This window comes from Callithrix jacchus, chromosome 9, assembly GCF_049354715.1.
Source record: "Callithrix jacchus isolate 240 chromosome 9, calJac240_pri, whole genome shotgun sequence".
Taxonomy (NCBI): domain Eukaryota; kingdom Metazoa; phylum Chordata; class Mammalia; order Primates; family Cebidae; genus Callithrix; species Callithrix jacchus.
Genome location: NC_133510.1, coordinates 19823805 through 19845625, shown reverse-complemented (window position 1 = coordinate 19845625; position 21821 = coordinate 19823805). Strand labels below are relative to the sequence as shown.

The 21821-nt window shown below is 50.5% G+C and overlaps 1 protein-coding gene across 1 annotated transcript in view; it reads right to left on the bottom strand.

The window, feature by feature from the left end:
• Positions 1-726: 726 nt before the first annotated feature.
• CD9 (CD9 molecule) overlaps positions 727-21821 on the bottom strand; it is a 37627-nt gene continuing 16532 nt past the window's right edge. Inside the window, exons 2-8 of the mRNA XM_002752244.7 lie at positions 13426-13534; positions 6179-6276; positions 5362-5436; positions 3489-3587; positions 3254-3343; positions 2547-2630; positions 727-1192 (exon numbers count right to left, since the gene is read on the bottom strand). Coding sequence (XP_002752290.2) covers positions 1127-1192; positions 2547-2630; positions 3254-3343; positions 3489-3587; positions 5362-5436; positions 6179-6276; positions 13426-13534 — 621 coding nt within the window. The 3' untranslated portion in view covers positions 727-1126. The remainder of the gene's footprint in view (positions 1193-2546; positions 2631-3253; positions 3344-3488; positions 3588-5361; positions 5437-6178; positions 6277-13425; positions 13535-21821) is intronic.

Here is a 21821-nt window from a genome sequence, read left to right as displayed (position 1 = left end):
CTGTAGTCCCAGCTACTTGGGAGGCTGAAGTGGGAAGATTTGCTTGAGACCAGGAAGGCCAAGGCTGCAGGGAGCTCAGATTGGGCCACTGCACTCCAGCCCAGGCAGCAGTGAGACCCTGTTTCAAAAAAAACAAAAAAGCAAAAAAACCCTGACATGGACAGATGTGTCTGCCTTCAAGGGCTCCCACTCGCACTTGTCCTCCCTTACTTTCCATCCGTGCATCCTTCCCAATTGTCTGCAGAGACTGTGTAAGGTCAAATCCCTACAACAAATCCCATCAAACAAATATCTCTTAGTGGCTCTGCTTCTCTGATGAAACCCTGGTGCATACACACTCATTTATTCATTCAATCAACAAATATTAACTGATAAAAATACCAAGGACTACTATGCACCAGACACTAGGTGCTAGGCACTGAATAAAACAAAGTTCCTGCCACCGTGGTGTGACCTGTGCTGTCACATCCCCAAGACACGCCACACTGCTGAAGGAGCATCTAGGGACCAGGTGCTGGTGCTGACTCTTCTGTTAACACCTGTGTGACTTTGGCTCAGAATCCCTTAATCTCTCTACATCTAGATTTCTTCATTAGTAAACTGGGGTGAGCAACCTCCCAATCTACCTCTCATATAAATGCAGGTGGAATTAATAGCAGTTGAAAGATATTTGCAAACCAAATAGCTCTCAAAATAACTAAAGGAAACAAAAACCAGTCCAGGACATTGTCATAATTTTTTATTATGTATCAAATTGTCTTCAATATAAGTTACAACTTGATTAAAGTTGATAGACATTTTTATCTATTTAAAGACAAAAAAAATCTTTTATGTACAATATCTTGTCTAGAGTCTAGCAAATATAGTACCTTTCATTGCAGGATTTCTGCTTAACATAACAAGCAAAAATAAACAACTGAAAAAATAGAAACCAAAGCAAACCAACCCCCCTTCAACTACAAATGTCAATATTGAATGAAGCATTAAAAGACAAACATAAAATAACTTTAGCTTTTGTCTAGAAATGCAGAATGAATAGTAAAGTTAGTGGCAAAAACAAAAAACGAAAAACAAAAATCCCAACAATCTTCATGGGTAAACTTCCCGCTCAGGGATTAAGCTGACTCTAGACCATCTCGCGGTTCCTGCGGATAGCACAGCACAGGATCATACTGAAGATCATGCCAAATATCTAGGAGAGAGGAAGAAACATGAGGATCAGGGTGGTTTTATCTGAAGGACGGCTGAGGGAAAGGGAGGGACATGGGTCACCCAGTCCAAGACAAATGACAAGGAGAATGGCATCCAGGAGGCCAAATGAATTAGAGGGTACTGAAGTGGGAAAGATGCAGGCCAGGTAACGAGAAGGACATGGACGTGAAGGATCTGAGGGGGTCGGCAGTCAGCTGCACAAGCATCTTCCTTGGAGAACTTTCAGGGGGACAAGTAAGCTCAGAGCCAAATTTAATGCTCAAATTCCAGGCTTTCTTATAGTCCACACAGGTTAGATTTTGTGTGTGTGTATTTAATATTCTATTCTATTTTTATTTATTTATTTTTAGACGGACTCTTGCTCTGTCACCCAGGCTGGAGTGCAATGGTGCGATCTTGGCTCACTGCAACCTCTGCCTCCTGTGTTCAAATGATTCTCCAGCCTAGCCAACATGGTGAAACTCCATCTCTACTACAAATGCAAATATTAGCTGGGCGTAGTGGTGTGCCCTTCTAGTCCCAGCTACTTGGAAGGCTGAGGCTGGAGAATCGCTTGAATCCAGGAGGCAGAGGTTGCAGTGAGTCAAGATTGCTCCATTGCACTCCAGCCTGGGCAACAAGAGTAAAACTCCGTTTCAAAGAGAAACAAGAAGGTATTATTTTATCTTTTACTGAAAGGTGCTTCATGCCTTTCTTAGATGCTGGTTAAGGGTGCAAATAACCACCAAGAAAGGAGGCGATTCTCTTTGGGGGCAGTCTGGCAAGGGGGCGGAGGCGGGCAGGGGTGGGGTAAGACTCAGTGAGCCAGGTCATCACAGCGAGGGCCGTGTTCCACCTGGGGCTCTCCCTCATGGGGAGAGAGGGCATGACCCCAAGGAACCTGGTTGGCCCTTGATGGTTTCTAGGGGCTGATTAGCAAGAGACCTCCTTCTGGCTGCCCATTTTCAGATACTCTTTAAGAAATGGAACAACTCCCAGGCCGCCAGCCTCTATGAAGTACTTTCTCAGGGAGAAGAACAGCAGGTGCGTGAGGAGACATGCTCTGAGGACTAGCGGTGCCAGCACTGCCGCCCATGTGCCCTGAACCTCAACGCTAAGAGAGTCGACCCTGGAGAAACCCAGGAGGAACGTGGATCCTCCACTCAGGAGGTGAGGGGCTTCCGTCAGAACATCGGCCTGTCTCTCCATTCCCTGGTGGGAACATGGAAATACTAAGAGCACGAGGACAAAGTGAGTTGACAAATGCGCAGACTGTGACGGTGTCTGGGCAGAGCATGGGCTGAATCAACGTTCGCTCCTCAGTCCCCCTCCTGGGACGACGTGTCGCCACTCACCATGACCACGGCAATGCCGATGCCCACTGCGCCGATGATGTGGAATTTACTGTCGAAGACCTCTTTGATGGCATCAGGACAGGACTTGGGGAGACAAACCAAGGCCTGGGTCACACACAAGCCCTGCTCCCCGGGCACCTCCTTCCTCCCACGGCACCCGTCTCACCCAGGAGAACTGGTGGACAGAGGGTGGGCTGGGGACAGGAGTGTTCAGGGATAAGAGACATTCTGGCTGGTGGATGGAAAGAGGAACAAAGGGATGGCTCTGCTGGTGGATCCCTAAAATCTGGGCAGGACATCAGGGAAGGAGGAGGGCAGGCCCTGCTTGGGGGTCTATTTCTGATATGGTTGTAAGGTCACTTTTTATCACTCTGGAGTTGGACATTAACTCCAGCTTACAGGCAGGAGCCACTGACAAAGTCAGAGCGGGAGTCCGAGACTCAGAAGCACGCCTGCCCGTGACAGCTTCGAGCTGGCAGCAGTGGGTGGTGCCAGAGCACTGGTCGTCCCCCTGGTCCGGCGTTTGTTTTATTGCCCTTCAGTAAACAGAGAGCCCAAAGTAGGGGAGAAAGAGATGGGTGCTCTGGGACCCTTTCACAGGCAGACTGGGTGTTTCCGAAGCAGCACCTGGCTGCTGTCACTCTGATGCTTGCAGGATCTGCCCAGAGCAATGGGGCAGGGGCACTAGGATATTGCTCTGAGTTTACCTTCATGGTGATGGTTTCGAGTACTTCTTTCTTGGGGCAGATGTCCGAGATAAACTGTTCCACGCCTCCAGCCACACCACAGCAGTTCAACTGCAGCAAGAAGGCAGGGATGGGGATGAGAGGAACACATTTTTAAAAGATTAGAATGTTTGCCCTGATCTGGCGCAGTCAGCACCCCGTGTGCAGACATATTCCGGAGAAAGCGCAGGAGGGTGTGTTTGCCAAGGCGACGTACCGCATAGTGGATGGCTTTCAGAGTTTCCCGCTGGGGCTCATCCTTGGTTTTCAGCTTGTTGTAGGTGTCCTTGTAAAACTCCTGGATTTCCTTAATCACCTGCAATGGGCAGACAAGAGAGGGGCAGAGATGGCATTTTAACATCTTTCTCCATGAACAAATGTTACCCATTCCACCTTGTTCTCTCTCTTTAAGCTCTCAGCCACCAGATGCCTGTGGTTGGACAACGTCACTGGGCAGATGGCAGCCACAAGGCCTTCGGGCACTTCCCATCTCTTCCCACGTCCTCCAGAAACTCGCTCTGGACGCTTCTCCCTGTCTCTCACACTTGGGTCAGTCCTTCAGCTCTATTGGCGCCTAAATTGAATGTCTGTGATCCCAGCCAGGCACAGAGGCTCACATCTATAATTCCAGCACTTTGGGAGTCTGAGGCAGGCGGATCACCTGAGGTCGCGAGTTTGAGAATTTCTACAATCTATAGGATAATAATAATTTAAAAACTACTCCTGACTTGACCATTTTCTCAGGCTTCCTTCTTTTTCTCACCACTTGCATTATTTTGGAAATTATTAAACCTCTTTCTGTACGGCAGTTTCCACATTTGTCCCTACAGCTCGTAGATTATTATGAGAATTTAAATGAGGTATTGCATATTAAGCCTTTACCATTAGATCCAGTAAAGAGTAAATCTGGAGGGTGTGTCAGCTACTGTAATATAATATAGGGGATATATTATTATGCGCCTGCACCTGGTGCATCCCAATTTCATGCATGTCTGCCCCTTTGATGCTCACCCACATCCAATTAACAGACCAACAGCCAGTATTTTTCCTTCAGCAGCTTTCTGACATTTTCACAATGATCCCTTCCTATTTCGATGGCTGTTGCTTTTATCACTTGAATACATGTTTTTTTTAACAGTCTCCTTGGCTGGTCTGAAGGTAGTGGATTATCTCAATGGATTGTTCAGTCAGTTACAGATGGAAGTCCTTGTTCCCCTATTCCCCTGCTTCTCACCACTGCACTAGACTAGTCTTAAAAACCAAACAAAATAATAGTGTTCCTGCCTCCAGCATCTCTCTTCCTTCCCCCTTCTTGCTGAACATGACAAGGTAGCCCTTCTGAAAACACTACTCTGATACAGACCATGCTGGTCCAAAACTCTCCAGGGCTCCGCCTGGAAACCCGGGCTCCACCATGCTCAGCCCCTCTGGCTCCAAGTCTGCTGCCTCCACAAACTTTCCTCCTGAACGCCTCTCTCATTCAAGTTTTAGTTCACTACTCCCTTCTCTAAGAAGCCAAAAGAGATTCCCTCACCTTTTCAAATCCCATAATACTTTGGCTATAAATCACCTCTATGACCCTTGTCAGTTGCATGTCTTTTTCCTATAGCAGATGGCCAAGTCTCTGGAAGTGGGGCCCATAGTTCAAACATCTGTGGACCCTGTACAGGCTTGGGGACAGCACTTGGCTCATGGGGCAGCACTTGAACACGTATTTATAGATGAGAGGAGGAGGCGAGAGTTTCCAGCCCACAGAAAGCCTGTATTTCCTGAGTAATCTTTCTAAGAGTTGTGGGGAAGGGCTGCTGAGGTGTGAGATGGACAGACACACACACACACGCAGGCACAACGAGTCATTCCTGAACATCTACTATGAGCCAGCACCACAGCTGGCACAATCCTGCACAGGGCAGTAAGCATGCTGACAGTCCCTGCCCCGAGGAGGGCACATTCACTGGCACATGATGAGATAAGGGGCCTGGTCAACAGCTGAAAGCTGAACAAAGTGCCCAGCCAGGACCTGTCCCCTGCCGCACTGTCTCCCATCCCCCACCTCCCAAACCCACGAGATCTCATGGAAAAAAACCTACCTCATCCTTGTGGGAATATCCCCAGATGGCTGCGGCGATTTCAATGGCGAATATCACCAAGAGGAAGCCGAAGAACTGGAAGGCAATGAGGGGATGGGGTGAGGAACAGTCCCAGCCCGCCAGCCAGGAAAATCGAAGGGTATTTTGGGACAAGGAAGAAGGACAACTCCCTGGGGAACAGGCATCTGGTGGCACAAATGAACAGCCTTGAAGGGGCAGGAAGGAAGTTCGCAGAACAGGCAGTTAACCAAGGAGAGGGCAGAGGCCACAGTGAGGCGAGGTCCTTGGGCAGGAGGAAAAAGCTGAGCACAGCCGCGTCCAGAACTAGCATTTACGAGGCGTTAGTTAAGAGTCAGTGAGCAGGAAAGTAGCAGTGCTCACAGAAGCCACAGAGATTTGGGGAAATAAAGGGAACGAATCCGCTCCATGGAGTCTAGAAAAGACCGAAACAGATTTTGAAACAAGAAGGCAAAGGTACCTGTGGATTCAGGGAAAAAAAGCAAATGTGGTCCTCGAGAAAAGGGGAAACAAAGTCCTTTTAGTTGCCCAGGGGAAGCGATAAGGTAGGTTCCAGAAAAGAAGGGTGATGCTTCACATTGGGGAGGGGCCCGGGCTGAGAACAGCATGGCTGCCTGGCCAGGTGGCTCAGGGGGCCTGGAGCAAGAAAAACTGAGGAGGCTGAGGACAGCTCATGGCCTCTGGGTACCTTCTTGGCTCCAACCCCCTCCATCAGTTCTGTGGGTCTGGGTCTGGGTCTGGGTCTGGGTCTACTGAGGTTTTGGCGGTAGGGGTCAGGGTGGCTGGCGGGGATACTCACCAGTCCCAGCATGCACTGGGACTCCTGCACTGCCCCACAGCAGCCCAGGAAGCCCACCAGCATCATGAGGGCGCCGGCTCCAATCAGAATATAGACTCCTGCGGGAGGACAGAGGAAGCACACACATGTGGAGACATCAGTTCAGAGGCCCGGGCATCTCCGGCAATTTCTGTTTTCCTCTGCCTAACTCCTGCCTCCCCCTCCTTACTCCCCTCATCCCAGGGAAGAAGTTCCCTTTCCTTAAAACACAGCCTCCCCTTCCACCTCTGCCCCTAGGTCTCCTTCCCACCAGACTCTCTTCCATGACTTGGCTTCACCAAGCTATCCTCCTACCTAACCCTCAGCCCTTCTGGAAGGTGCCCATCAATCTTCAACCCAGGACAGAGAATATCCATGGGGACTCCCACATTCGAAATGCAAACTGGTCCAGTCCGTCAGCTCTTTCCAGCAAGATGGACCCACTCAAGCTAGTCAGCATAGAGCAGGCACACTCGGCTAACTTCTGGGACCCTGCCTTATAGAGGACACTGTCAGAGCAGATTTCCAGTAGGAAGGGGCTGTGCACACCTAGGCACTCCCCCTACCCTGGGGGGGACCAACTCTGCCTGTTCCCAGAAGAGAACCCTCCCTGCCCTGCTGCTGGGTGGCGGTTAGACACACACAGTTAGGAATACTCAAAGCCACCTCTTGGCAAAGGTTCAATACCTGACTTTAGTGCAAAGGACACAGATCTTGGTGTCAGAAGACCCTTCTTTTGGTCCTAACTTGCTGCTAACTGCTGTGTGATCTTGGGAAAGGCATTTTCCCTCTCTGGCCCTCAATTTCCTTACCAGTAAAATTAAAGCGGTATGTTGCTGGAAATTTCGAAAGATCTCTGTAGCATGCTAACGAGATCTTACAGCTGCAACTCACTTACTCCACGTTAAGGGTGAAGAGGCTCCTCCTTGCTAAGAAGAGGATGACTGACACCATTACTAAGCCCTTGATTTGAGTGGCTGATGGGAAGCAGGTGGGAGAAGGGCAGTGACTTCTAGAACTTTTGCCCAAACCCAGAACAATGCAAATTCCTGGGACAGGAGCACAGTGGAGCAGCACCAGCCCATTCACTCCACAGCCCACCAAGGCCCAGAGGGGCCACCCCATGGTTATGTTCCTGAGAAGCCACAGCTGCCCTGCAGGGACTTCTCCTTCAGTCAGCACGTCTATACCGGTTCCCTGGGAAACCCCGCAGAGAAGTCTCCGTGCCTCCCTGTCCTGCAGGCATATTCTGTCTAGCCTTGGGAGAGGCTACTGTCCCTTGTGGGGAGTACCAGCTCGGAAGCCCAGATGCCTCAGTTTGGAGGCTAGCTCTGTGCCTCCTCTCTGTGAAACAGTTTTCTTTCTGTAAAGCAGGAGTAGCAATAATGCCTACTCCCAGGACTGCTGTGGGGATTAAGTGATATCATCCACATATGCACAACAAATGCCAGCTGCTGTTCATCTCAATGACGTCTCAATGATGAGTAACCATCATTAATAACCACCATAGTGAATTTTAACCTGCTGCTGTCTCCTTACTTCAATTCTCCTTTAATTGGGACCAGAGAGATTTCCTTGAAGTAGGCTGAAAATGTGTGTGTGTGTGTGTGTGTGTGTGTGTGTGTGTGTGAGAGAGAGAGAGAGAGAGAGTGAGCGAGAGAGAGAGAGAGAGAGAGAGAGAGAGAGAGAGAGTGTCTGTGATGTTTCCCCACAATACACAGCAGGACACTCGATGAGAACCTCGGCAGGTGACACACTGACTTCACTGTCCCACATCTGCACCGAGCAGGGCTGAGGCTTTGCAGGCAACAAACCATGCAGTCTGCCCACAGCTGAGGCTCACGGGCAGCACAGAGCAGAATGCACACAGAGAGTGTTTGTGCCTCTCCCTTCTCCCCCACATCCGTCGTGAGGTCAAGTCACGTGGGGTTACTGGCAAACCCCATGTTGCATGAATATGGGTATTGTTCTTGTGCATGCCTGGCCCAGACTGGGCAAGGGGACAAATGTAGCTTGTCCTCAAGTCAGGTCGCATCTTCCTAGGCAGTCGAACACTGCGGAGCCACAGGCTCGGCTTGGGGAGGCTGTGCAGCCCCACGCATGGGGCACTGGGTAAGAGGGCAGCCTCCTTCAGTTCTCTCCCATGGGGACAGTGGAAAGCCCCCATTTTTTTTCCCATCTCATGGGGGCAAGACAAGGAAGGATGAGGTCACTCCTTTGAGCTCCATAGCAGGGGCTGAATAAACAGGAGGTATTAAGAGATTGAAAGGATTTACAGGCCCATGAAATAGAGTGGAGTGGGAATGAACAGGCAGACATGTTTTCTCTAAGTCCAGATCCCAGATCATAGCCTGGTGACCCTGCAGAGGCTAAGGGAGTTGGATGAGCTGCAAGTGAGCTACTAAAGGGCAAAGCGTTTCCCATGCAGTGAGAGGGAACGTTCCTAACAGGCCTCCTGGTTAATATTGAATATTCATGATAGGGCTCAGCAGAGGAAGATTTTAAGGTCAAGGGTTTTGTGGGCTTTAAATCTTGCGTGGATGGCCACACATCTGCAGTGCCTTGCTTTAGCCCTCTCTAGTCGGGGGAAAGAGAAGCCATTCCCTGGTGACTGTCCTTGGGGAACTCAGCGGCAGCTGACAACCTTTAGCATGGCTGATCTGAAAGCAGGCCCCACGGAAGTCACAGAACCACTGAGGGCTTGGGCTGCCTTTTAAAAGGGCTGCTCAGGGCCTTTGGAAAGGCTACTCATCGCTTACCCCCAAAGCTTGTCAGCCAGGGCTGGTGATGATAAATGACAAAGTGTTCCCCCTTATAAAACAAGTGAATGTTAGCTTGCTGTCTGACTCATGGAAAAAGCTATCCATCACAGAGCCTTCTCTAGGATTACTGTAGTAATTTGCTTAAGGGTTGTTTATTCTTTTTTCAGGCTGGCATTATAGGCCTAGCAAAAAAAAAAAAAAAGAAAAAAAAAGAAAAAAAGGGTGGTGTAGCAGCAGTAGCATATGCCAGGGTGTCCTTTACACAAGAAAGGGCTCTTCAGTGTTTTTCACCGTTCATCAGGGCTCTTGGCTTAGGCCGGGGAGAGGACCCAGCAGGCTCCCGTCCCTACCCCAGCTCCATCTTGCAAACAGCACTCCCCACACCTGTTTGTGTGAAGAACAAAATCCGGTAGGGCCTCTGGGCTCCAATAAAAGTTTATTATATTCAAATAACTCCATCAGGTGTTCAAAGGAGCCCTGCCTCTGCCCTCACTGGTTCTGTCTTGGTTCCCCGCCCTTCCGTGTTCACAGGAGTAAGTGCCACAGTGGAATTCCACTTGCCACACGATGTACTTCTCTGCCCCAGGGGGAGTAGGTGTGTAAGCTGTGTGGTTTCAGGAGGGAGAGAATGAAGCCCACAGCAACAAACAGAACCGCCGCAGGTAACAAGCCAGGCTGGGATGCAAGCTTACTGAGAGCAAGCATTGCATGTCCTGAAAATCACCAGGCACCTCATCATGGATAGGGAGGCTGGCTGAGGGATGGGGGGCATTTATGGCCTCTGGCTGAAGACCCCCAGATGCCCTCATTCAGCAGCCACAGTTCTGGAGGGACACCAGGGAGATGGGAAGGGCTGCTGGCCTGGGACCCAGAAAATGAAGTTCCCCAGCATGACTGCAGCCTGGGATTAGGGATCCTGCTGACAGGCTGAATCTCTAGGCCTGGACTGCAGAGAAGGCCCATATAAGGCTGTCAGCTGTTCTGGACTCACCACAGACTGCTCCGAATGTTGGAAAGGTTTTCACTTGCTTTTCTGCCTGGTTATACACTCTCTACTTTGTGAGCTGTGGCGCCCCTGGAGAAAAGACACCCCTGGGCTGTTCAAGTTTTCTGAAAAGTCAGCTGCATGGTCAGACTGACCTGTGCGTTGCCCTGCAGAGAGTTTGGTGGCCCAGTGCAAGCACAGTCACCCCATGGCAACAGGAAAAGCAGCCAGGATGTGGCTGGCACTCCAAGCTCATCTGCTGGGAGAAGGGTTCTGGGCCAATATAGAAGGCAGGTCTTACACCCTTGTGGGAAAGGGGACACAGAGCCACGCCTCCCTGGCCCGTTGCCCACGAACCACAATTATGATTTCCTAAAGCATTCAGTGAAGATCAGGGCACAGCCCACACCCAAGCAGTGCCCACAGTGCTGTGCTGCTGTTCTTTTTTTTTTTGAGATGGGGTCTCGCTCTGTTGCCCAGGCTAGAGTGCAGTGGCATGATCTCAGTTCACTGCAACCTCTGCCTCCTGGGTTCAAGAGATTCTTGTGCCTCAGCCTCCTGAGTAGCTGGGATTAGAGTCATATGCCACCAAGCGCAGCTAATTTTTGTATTTTTAGTAGAGACGGGGTTTTGCCATGTTGGCCAGGATGGTCTCAAACTCCTGACCTCAGAGGATCTGCCTGCCTCAGCCTCCCAAAGTGCTAGAGGCTGAGGCAGGCGGAACATCTGATATAAAGAGTGAGCCACTGTGCCCAGCCACAGTGCCGCTGTTCTAACGTCACTTGATCATCCCCCTTGCCTGAGCTTCCTCAAGCAGAATGAAGTCTTCAAAACTCCGCTCTTTTCCCAGGACCGGGTGTAGCTGCAAAGGATCTGTATTTCTCTGGCAGAAATAAATGAACAGCAGCTCTTAGGCTCCAACTAGCGGATCTGTGTCTCTTTGGGGTTGTGCCTTCAAATCACCCTCCTGGTCACTTCACGTAGGACCACGGGCCACCAGGGGGGGCCTTGCAGTGACCCGCAGGATCTGAATCCTGTGAAGTTCCCAGGGGTGAGCCCCAGCTCCTCCAACGGTGCTCATTACTCTCCTGCCACCCTGCAGCTTTCCCGCCTGTCAGCTGCTGGCTGGGCCACTGATGCAGGGGTTTCTTTCCCTGACAACAACTCGGGTGAAGTTAAAGGGCCAAGAGAGCCTCACCCCATCCCTGCTAATAGGGCACATTCAGCCAGTATACACCTTTCCATTCCTACAGAGGGAGGCCCCACAACCTGGCACAGACGGTCCAAAAAGCAGCTCTTCTAGGCCTGGGTTCAAATCCTGACCCTGCCTCTTGAGGGAATATGAGCTTCTACAAGTTATTTAAGCTCTCTAGGCCTCGGCTCCTGCACCTAGGAGATGGGAATCAGTTCATACTCCTTGCAGAGTTAAGGGGATTAAATTACATAACAGTACACACAAGGCAATGAATGACACACAGAGAAGGGGCTGAAAAATGTTAGTGTCTTCCTTCCAGTTCCATCCTCTTACCCATGAGATTCTTCCCTCCCACATCTAAAAATATGTAGAATCAACCATAGAGGCTTTGGGTAACAGGAAAGAAAAAGAGGGTTGTTAGAAGCAGCCGGGATAAGGGAGGACTGAGTCTGTCTTCAGGGGCACATGTGGCAGCCACAGGTCGCTTTTGCTTGGGAAAGCAGGCCTGCCTGTGCCTGGTCCTGTGGGCAGGCCTGCTGCCCCCACGCCGGGCTCCCTTCTGGAACGTGGCTTGGAGCATGGAGGGTCTTCCCCAGCACCTGCACCTGCACCACCTCCTCCCTCCTGCTCTGCAGGACAGCATTCCAAGTCTGTCACAGACTCAAAAAAAATGCTCTGTTGCTAAAACAAGTCAGGGCGCTATAGAAACCTGTTCCCTAAAAACTCTGTGTGTATGTGTAGTTTTTTTAAAAACATACATTGTGCTTTCTCTCACTTTCTTTCTGACAATAGACAGATACACCCCAAAACACTCCAGCTAACAAAAGGTGATAAACCAGCAAAACTATCCATAGGGCTCAAATGTTACACAGCCAAATGAGCTGTTTCTCAAGACTCTCCCTACCTGGTTCAAGTGGTGGGGAAAGAAAGGGAAGGTCTACACGGCTGGCCAGCCTTCTTTCTCCCTGAGGGACTAAGAGATAACTGTTTTCTCCCTCCTTTGTAAAAATAACTTTTTTGGTGGGTGGGAAGGAAGTGGCCACACTTACACTTTGAGCCTGACGACATGTCAGCATCGTCCTAAAAATAGGAGGTTTCCTTTGTTCCTCACAAATGAAAAGTTTCCTACCTCCAAGCCAGGCAGGGTACAGCCACAGAGTCTGAATTCACACAGACGCGGGCAACTGCACTTGGCAGGCACCGGGATCCCCCTCCTCTGAAGGGAGCTTTGACGTGGTGATACGGCAATGGGACGGACAGAATGGTGCTAGCCAGGCTGCCAATAAGCCTGAGTGTAGAAAGAAACCTGCCAAGTCTGTTCATGTTCAGAGGATCCCAGGCAGGCTTAAATTGGAAGCCTTTTTCCCAAAGCAAAAGACGCTTCAAAAACAAACACATAAAACTAAATGTCACGGCATTTACCCCAGTACCAAGGGTCCAAAGGGCTGGGCAGAGTCCCTTCTAGTCTCTCCCACTGTTGCTGTGTTTTCCAGGAGGCTGATGTTTTCCTGAGTCTCAGAGTCCCTATCTGAACAGGGAAGAGGAGAGCCATCTGTATCTTCTTCCAGCACTGCAGATCCCCAGGACAAAGCTTTTTGAATTAAGGAAATGATGAGGTTAAGAAGACATATTAAAAGAGAGTATCAGGCCGGGCAGGATGGCTCATGCCTATAATCCCAGCACTTTGGGAGGCCGAGGTGGGTGGATCACAAGGTCAAGAGATCGAGACCATCCTGGTCAACACGGTGAAACCCTGTCTCTACTAAAAATACAAAAATTAGCTGGGCATGGTGGTGCGAGCCTGTAGTCCCAGCCACTCGGGAGGCTGAGGCAGGAGAATTGCTTGAACCCAAGAGGCGGAGGTTGCGGTGAGCCGAGATCGTGCCATTGCACTCCAGTCTGGGTAACAACAGCGAAACTCCGCCTCAAAATAAATAAATAAATAAACAAACAAACAAATAAATAAAAGAGTATCAGAGATGAGAACAGAGGTTCATAAACCCTCAAGAATGGGTGCAACTTTGGCAGAGCCAACATTACATCAGAGAACTGTCAACACGCCTGACTTGGCCATCAGGAAAAGAAACCAGATCAGTTAAATGCAAATTCATAGGCACAATGACACACACAAAAACTGCACAACTTGAAAAGGACATGACCAGCCAGCGTGGCCAAAGCAGAAGTCTTTCCTGAGCTCAAGTCCCTGGGTCAACACAGGGTCTCCAAAAGTTGGAAGAAGTTTGTTGGAGCCAGAGTCTGAATTCACCAAGCCTTCCCCGCCCCTCACCTGTGTAGAAGCTGGAATTATTATTATTGGTTTCTTGCTCGAAGATGCTCTTGGTCTGAGAGTCGAATCGGAGCCATAGTCCAATGGCAAGGACGGCAATCCCGGCAAGCTGCAAGACACATGGGACGTCAGCATTAATTCTGGCTGCCAGCGACAACGCAGTCCCCGCACACTGAAGGGTGACACTGGCAAAGGACTATGTGACCACCTGTGGTCTCTGTCCCTCATGTACCAATGGCACTGGTAGTTGCAAATGCCATTGTGGGGTGTGCCTGATTAATTCAGGTACTAAAAATACCAGCAAGCGAGGAATCAACAGTGACCCCCCTGCTGCCCATTGGCCGAAGCGGTACTTTATCGGCAGCAGAACACTGTACCACAGTGAGAACGAGTAACTAGCTACATGCCGTACCATGAGTGCATCTAGCAATGCTAAACCGGAGAAACCGGAGCCACAGGAACACACACAATATACGATTCCATGTAGTTAAAAGTCCCTACACTGTTTAGGGATGCACACAGAGGTCAGCATTAATTCTGGCCGGGTGTGGTGGCACATGCCTGTAATCCCAGCTATTTGGGAGGCTGAAGCAGGAGAATCACTTGAGCCTGGGAGGCAGAGGTTGCAGTGAGCTGAGATCACGCCACTGTACTCCAGCCTGGGTGACAGAGTCAGACCCTGCCTCAAACAAACAAACAAATAAATAAATAAAGGAGTTAACATCGGGAGTGTCTCTGCCTCTGAAGAGGGAGGTACGAAACGGGCTCTGGGAGAACCACCTCAATTTACCAGCACGAAGCCCCACCAGCCCTGCACTCCCAGCCTCTTCTCAACCTCTCGGCCCCACCTTAGGGCAGGCAGCTCAAACGCGGCTCTGGTCTGGTTTTCCTTCTTAATAAAAGACAGGCATGTGAGGGAGGGTCTCCTGGCCTAATCCACAGGTAGCAGATCACTGCTTGGCTGGGGAGAAGCATGAGTCTCCACTGTCCTGGACCCAGCAGGGTACTTGCATTCAGACTATGGGTTCCCAGACCACCAGGAGCACCGCAGTTAGCTTAGGAGGGGAGGCAGGCCCTGCTGGGAGCATTCTGAGTAGAAGAGTTATGTGGCTCAGATCCACGTACACAAGCGACTAGACAAGTACACACTGGGTGGGTCTGGACACTGTAAGTGGCAAGCCCTGGCCTAGGTTCCCTGGGGTCCCTGAGCATTAAAAGTACAAAGGTGATACTTTTCTTCCTTCCACCCTAACCCATGGAGGCCCAGTCAGGCTTGCGTGTACCTATAAATGACAAAGGAAAAGCACAGTCATCATCAGGTGAGCGGTGATGTTCAGGTGGAGGAGGAGATTATGCTCAGGGAGGTGGCACATGGCTGGGGTGTCGTATTCTAACTGTTGACTTGGGTGATATTTACCCACATGCACCAGAACGGGCAGCTGCAATGTCCCTGGAGACCTGCTGCGCAGTAAACGACATGTCAGGCCTCTGCTTGCTGGTACCGCTGAACTAGACGCTGTGCAGTAGGCCTCCTGCCAAGTCGCCCCAGTGCCAGCTGAGCTCCCTCGTTGTCGGTACCAGGGCTTGCCGGGGGAGTGACTCACAGGCCTCCACTGTAGTAGCCGGCTAGACACAGGAGTGGGGGGGGCCCAGGTTTTGCTGGTCCACCCTCCTCAACAGAGGCACTCTTATGTCACAGCCCGCTTATTAGGGACCTTGGTTCTCAGCTCCAGGAGCTGGTGATAGTCCATGGTGTGGACAGGACTCTCTTGCCTTCTTTCTTTTCTCCTCTCCTTTCCCTCACAATATGGCAGTGAGCGTGACAACACTGAGAAGGGCTACCCCAGACCTCAGCCTGCAGCACTCACAACCTCGCCTACCCTCCAGGAGCATGGGTGGATTTGCTCCTGCCCGGGAGGTGTGTTTCCACCACGAGGGGATGCAGAGACATTCTATTTGCTTCAGTGTTCCCATCTGTAAAGCAGGGATTGTAAGATGTGGCTCTTCCCTGCCTGTTAGGTATATATGGCTAGAGAATAAAGAAGATGCCGGCCAGGCGCAGGGGCTCATGCCTGTAATTCCAGCACTTTGGGAGGCCGAAGTGGGCAGATCACAAGGTCAGGAGTTCGAGACCAGCCTGACCAACATGGTGAAACCCTGTCTCTACTACAAATACAAAAATTAGCTGGGTGTGGTGGCACATGCCTGTAATCCCAGCAGGAGAATCACTTGAACCTGGGAGGCAGAGGTTGCAGTGAGCTGAGATCACGCCACTGTACTCCAGCCTGGGTGACAGAGTCAGACCCTGTCTCAAACAAACAAACAAACAAACAAACAAAGGAGTTAACATCGGGAGTGTCTCTGCCTCTGAAGAGGGAGGTACGAAACGGGCTCTAGGAGAACCACCTCAATTTACCAGCACGAAGCCCCACCAGCCCTGCACTCCCAGCCTCTTCTCAACCTCTCGGCCCCACCTTAGGGCAGGCAGCTCAAACGCGGCTCTGGTCTGGTTTTCCTTGTTAATAAAAGATAGGCATGTGAGGGAGGGTCTCCTGGCCTAATCCACAGGTAGCAGATCACTGCTTGGCTGGGGAGAAGCATGAGTCTCCACTGTCCTGGACCCAGCAGGGTACTTGCATTCAGACTATGGGTTCCCAGACCACCAGGAGCACAGCAGTTAGCTTAGGAGGGGAGGCAGGCCCTGCTGGGAGCATTCTGAGTAGAAGAGTTATGTGGCTCAGATCCACGTACACAAGCGACTAGACAAGTACACACTGGGTGGGTCTGGACACTGTAAGTGGCAAGCCCTGGCCTAGGTTCCCTGGGGTCCCTGAGCATTAAAAGTACAAAGGTGATACTTTTCTTCCTTCCACCCTAACCCATGGAGGCCTAGTCGGACCCCTGCGAATGGAAGACTGAGGCTGCTGGCCTCCTTCTGGACATGAAAGTGTTAACCTGAAAACTGTAGGCCGGAGCTCAATTTTGGTCCAGGTTTAGCCACAGCCTGTTTCTCACCCTGGTCCTCCCTCTTTCCCTGTCTTGTCTGCTCTTGCTAGCATGGGGGCATAGAGAGACAGTGCTCATTACTGTCCTATTTGCTGTAGGCTTGTGCTTCTCGAGCAATTATCTCCAAGTCATCTTATCTTCCCTGATGAGTGAAGTTACAACCCTACCCCTTATCTGCTGGAAAACTCCTAAGTGAGTCACAGAAAAGAATGAAGACAATCCCAGGCCTGCCAAGGAACTGAGCTGTAAGATGAGGTAAAGCTACACTGTACAGCAGCCTCTCAGGGCAGGAGCCGGGTCTCTTTGGGAATGTTCCATCGGGTGATGACAGGGTACCCCAGTGGAACCTCCAGGGGTAAGGCCCCTTCCATCTTATAGAGAGCCCCAATGTCAAGGACCCTGAGCCAATATGTTCAGTCCAGTCATTGATCTGGTCTCTGTGCACAGGTGGTAAAAGGATTCTGGTCTGGAGAACTGGAACCAGGAGACACAAGGAAGCACCTCAGGTCTTACCTTGGCCAAGGGCCAGGCCATGCCCAGAGTCGGGAGTCCCCTGAATTTGGATGCCACTTTAAACCTTATATCACATTGCTTGGTGGTTAAACCTGCAACACTTCACTACAACCAGGAGGGAAAAGCAGCTGGCTCTGGAAAAGTGGGAAAAGCTTTCATAGATCTCTGTCCCATATGCTTAACAACTCACAGTAAGAGAGGGGAAAGGTTCAAGAGAAAAGGGAGGGGCAGGGGCAGGGCTGGGAGTACTTGGCTCACAAAAATCAGGAGTGAACCCTGCTGCCTTTCTTGATAGAATGACTGAGTTAACTGGCCAGAGGGGATGCGCTGTGAACGAGGGGCGGCCCCATTTTCTGTAATACTGTTGGAGAAATTGCTCCAGTTGGCTGAGTCACAATGGCTTGGGGTCACATGGTCACAAAACATGTATAACCAGTGCCACCCAATAATGGCTTTTACGGTCGTCAGGCAGCGCTATCTAAGGAACGCTAAAGTATTTTCTAGAATAACTCACTTTCTGGCGTGGCATAGAGGGGGTCTCCTGCCCCCATCCAGCTTTCACCCCAGCTGCTTTATTTTTTGAGACAGGGTCTTGCTCTGTTACCCAGGCTGGAGTGCAGTGGTGCAATCATAGCTCACTGCAACCTTGGAGTCCTGGGCTCAAGCCATCCTCCCACTTCAGCTTCCTGAGTAGCTGGGATTACAGGTGCATGCCCCCAGTCCTGGCTAATATTTAAAATTTTTTTTTTTTAAATTGTAGAGCCAGGGGTCTCACTATGTTGCTCAGGCTGGTCTTAAATCCCTGGCCTCAAGCAATCCTCCTGCCTCGGTGTCCCAAAGCACTGGGATTACAGGTGTGAGCCACTGTGCCCAGCGTCAGCTACTTTAATCAGAGGAGAAACTAAAGGGGAGGGGCCAGTGGCAAGAAACAGAGAGAGCTTTAACCCTTAAAAGACGGCATCAAGTCAATTATTCAGGGACTCCAGAAAATGAGAATATAAAGGTCTGGGAGACCAAGGGGTCGATGGCTTCCTTCCAGGTTAATTAACAGACATACGGCAGGCATGCTCATCACAGTTGCCTCGATGGCTGCCCCCCTCCAGCCCACCATCGCAGGGGCAGAGCAGGTTTGATGTGGATGCTCAGTGAGGCAGTGCCCTGTTCCTAGGGCTCTGGAGACAGGATGACAACCTGCAGTCTCCTCAGCTGGTGGGCGGGGATGCAGGAGAGAGCCCAGAGCTTCTACTCCCAGCCTGAGGCCCTGCCCATGGTTTCCTCTTTTGTTTCCAAGAAAAGCCAAATGGAAACAGAAACATTCTGATTTTGCTGGGAAAAGTGAAAGCTCCTTTGCTATCTGGCCAAAAATGGCTCCATCCCTTTGAGAGGGCAGGGAGGAAAAGGGTAATTTTTCCCCATTGTCGTACTGGAAATTTCTTCATTTCTTCACCGGTGCTAGTTTTTTTCTTAGCAAACAATAGGCTCTGAGAGACACATGAGATACACCTCATTTCAGCACAGTCTACACAATACTTGCCCAGTGCCTCTGAAAACCGTCAAGGTCATGGAAAACAAGGACAGACAGAAAAGTGTCACAGACCAGAGTAGACTGAGGAGGTGTCCTGGACAGCACCCTGGAACAGAGGCAGGACGTTCCATGAAAAACAAGTGAAATCCGAGCAAGTCTCGAGCTCAGTTAACAGAAGGTACCAATGGTGGTTTCCGAGCTGTGACAAATGAAACATGGTAACGTGAGACGGTACCACCGGGGAAACTGGGGAGGAGGATGGGCGAATTCTCTACACTATCTCGCAACTCTTCTGCAGATCTAAAACCTCTGAAGCAAAGTGTGTAAAACAACAAAGGAGCGGGGGCCTCTCTCTTTCCAAGCTTCCTGTCTCCCTCAAGAACCGCTCCATTAATTCACCTCTTTCCTGATTCTGTAGGTGGTCGCCTATGCCACATTTTTGACCTTTGCAAAGACACAGGCAGGTCTCCCTAACCTAAAACTCCAAATAGAACAAAACCAGAAACAGAACTCTCTTTCTTCAGCCTTGCAGGTCCTTCGGGGTGCTCTCTGCTTTCCTTTCCTGAGCTGGCAGCTCCTGAGCTTGGACCACCTCCAAGTCCTCACTGGCTCGTCACTCAACATCTCTCCCAACCCCAAAGGGTCACAAGTCTTAAGATAAGACTTCTGTTGAATCCTCATGTTTTGGGATCCTGCGGCAGCTGACACCACCGAACCCTGCCCCTCATCTGCTCCTTAGATGGAATCTCTCCAAGTTTCCCGAGTTAAGCCTCCTGCATTGCGCCTCCGCTCATGCAAAACCCTCCTTCTGGAATGCTGCCACGGCCACCTAAGCCTCCTGCTTCCCCACCCATTTTCCCCCATTCCCCCCAGGCAAATGGCAAATGCAATCCCTGAGCAAGCTGAGCCCGTAAGCAGGACACTGTCACCTCTGTCCTGTCCTCTCCAGCATCTGCGCTCCACACTCTCTGCCCTTCCTCTGTTCAGGGCTTGCCTCCTGTCCCAGCAGAGCACAAGCTCCTTGAGGTCCAGGCAACCTCTGAGTCATTCTTTTATCTCCTCTGCCCATCCATGCTTTGGACAGATGGTCATTAGTAAATAATGACTCCATAAGTGAATTTAATGAATTCAGTGAAAGAGTCTTTGAAGCCCACCTCGATCTCTTCTCCTGGGTCCTCTTCATTTGGACCAGCTTACCTTCCCACCTGGAATTTTACCCAGATCCATCTTCTAATGCCTCACAAGAGTCAGAAACCACAAAGAACAATTATTTGCCCAGAGAAAATACTGGGGAAGACCCTGAAGGGAATATTTGGGGGATGACAATCATTTCCCTTTTTGTAGGTGAAGGATGCCGCAGTGTGACTTATGGGCAAATCCTTATACAGACTTTTGAAAAACAAAGTTTATAAAAATCCCATGCAGGCCAGGTGCGGTGGCTCATGCCTGTAATCCCAGCACTTTGGGAGGCCGAGGCGGGTGGATCACTTGAGGTCAGGAGTTCAAGGTGAAACCCTGTCTCTACTAAAAATACAAAAATTAGCCAGGTGTGACAGCGAGTGCCTGTAATTCCAGCTACTTGGAGGCTGAGGCAGGAGAATCCCTTGAACCTGGGAGCCGGAGGTTGCAGTGAGCAGAGATTCGAGCCACTGCACTTCAGCCTGGGCAACAGAGCGAGACTCCAACTCAAAAAAAAAACCCATCCAATGCTGTCCTCAGTCTTCATCGGCAACGCTGCCAGCATCCCTATCCCTCAAAGAAGTTCAGTCAAACACTCTCATGTTTAATGAACACAGGTAAGCTGGTCACCCGGGGCTTATGTGAGCCTTAGGAGACATGAAAACCACCAGTGGCCCAAACTCAGGCCCACAGTGAATGGTGTCCTGGTCACCCCTCGCCACACCCACTCAGCACTGAAAGCACAATTCACCAAAGGCTCCCCCGAAAATATGAGAATTTCAGTGACTCACACTGCAAAATCTTGCCACAGGTTCAGAAGCCTGAAACACATACCTGGCGTTGAAGGAAACACTTCTGATTTCAAAGGAGGACTAAACAAAAAAACCAGTGTAACGGAGCTTAGGGGCACCCGGCTGCTCTGGGGACCCTATACCAGGTGTGCAGAGCCAGTTCCAGTCAGAACCTGGGGAGGTGTGTATGTACAGAGTGGCCTGATGGAAACTCCTGAAGTAGGTGTGCTGAAAGAGGAGGTAAGCCAGAGGAGGAGGAAAGGAGCAATGGGTTGAAAAAGGTGGTTTCAGTGTGGGGGGAGGGCATACCGCACGCCACTTCCCCAGGCGGGAGAAGCCAAGTTTGCCTATGGGACAAATCCTACTTCAAAGAAAAATCCTTTGTGTTCAGACAAACTGGATACTCTTAGTGCGGGCCCCCTTTTCCTCCAGGTCCCCTCTTCTATAATATGACCCGACAGGCCTTACACATTTTTTTTTTTTGAGACAGGCTCTTACTCTGTCACCCAGGCTGGAGTGCAGTGGTGTGATCATGGCTCACTACAGACTCGACCTCTCTAGGCTCAGGGGATCCTCCCACTTCAGCCTCCCGAGTAACTGGGACAACAGGTGTGTACCACCATACCCGGGTAATTTAAAAAAATGTTTTTAGAGACAAAGTTTCCTTATGTTGCCCAGGCTGGTCTTGAACTACTGGGCTCAGGAGATCCACTCACTTTGGCCACCCAAAGTGCTGGGACTACAGGCATGATCCACTGTACCTAGCCCGTTTTAAAAACATTTGTTACACGCCCTCTATTCAGCTGTCTTGGAAGGTCCAGATCACTGTTCACAGCAGTTTCTCACTGAGGACTGCCTTAGCCTTGAGGTGGCCACATCTACCACTTTGGAAGGGGTTGGAGGCAGGCAGTGGGAGTGGATGGAGTCCAGGAAGAAGGGAGAACTTTCTTCCCAACTTCCCATTGTCCTCCTGGAAAAGCAATGTCTACTTGTTACTCTGCTGAGCCCATGGTCAAAATAAGGCACAATTTTCAGCAGGGCACAGGTGACTTAATAGAAAGAATAGTGAGCTGTCACCTGCACAGCTGTACCATCCAGAGCCTGCTTCTATATGGGGTGGGCATCAGAATCATCTGGGAGAATGCTTTTTATTTGAGACAGGTCTCACTGTGGCGCCCACGCTGGAGTGCAGTGGCACAATCTCAGCTCACTGCACAATCTCGGCTCACTGCACAATCTCGCTTGCCTCCCAGGCTCAAACGATCCTCCTACTTCAGTCTCCCGAGTAGCTGGAACCACAGGTGGAAGCCACCACACATGGCTTTTTTTTGTATTTTTATTTTGTAGAGACAGGGTTTTACCATGTTGCTTAGGCTGGTCTC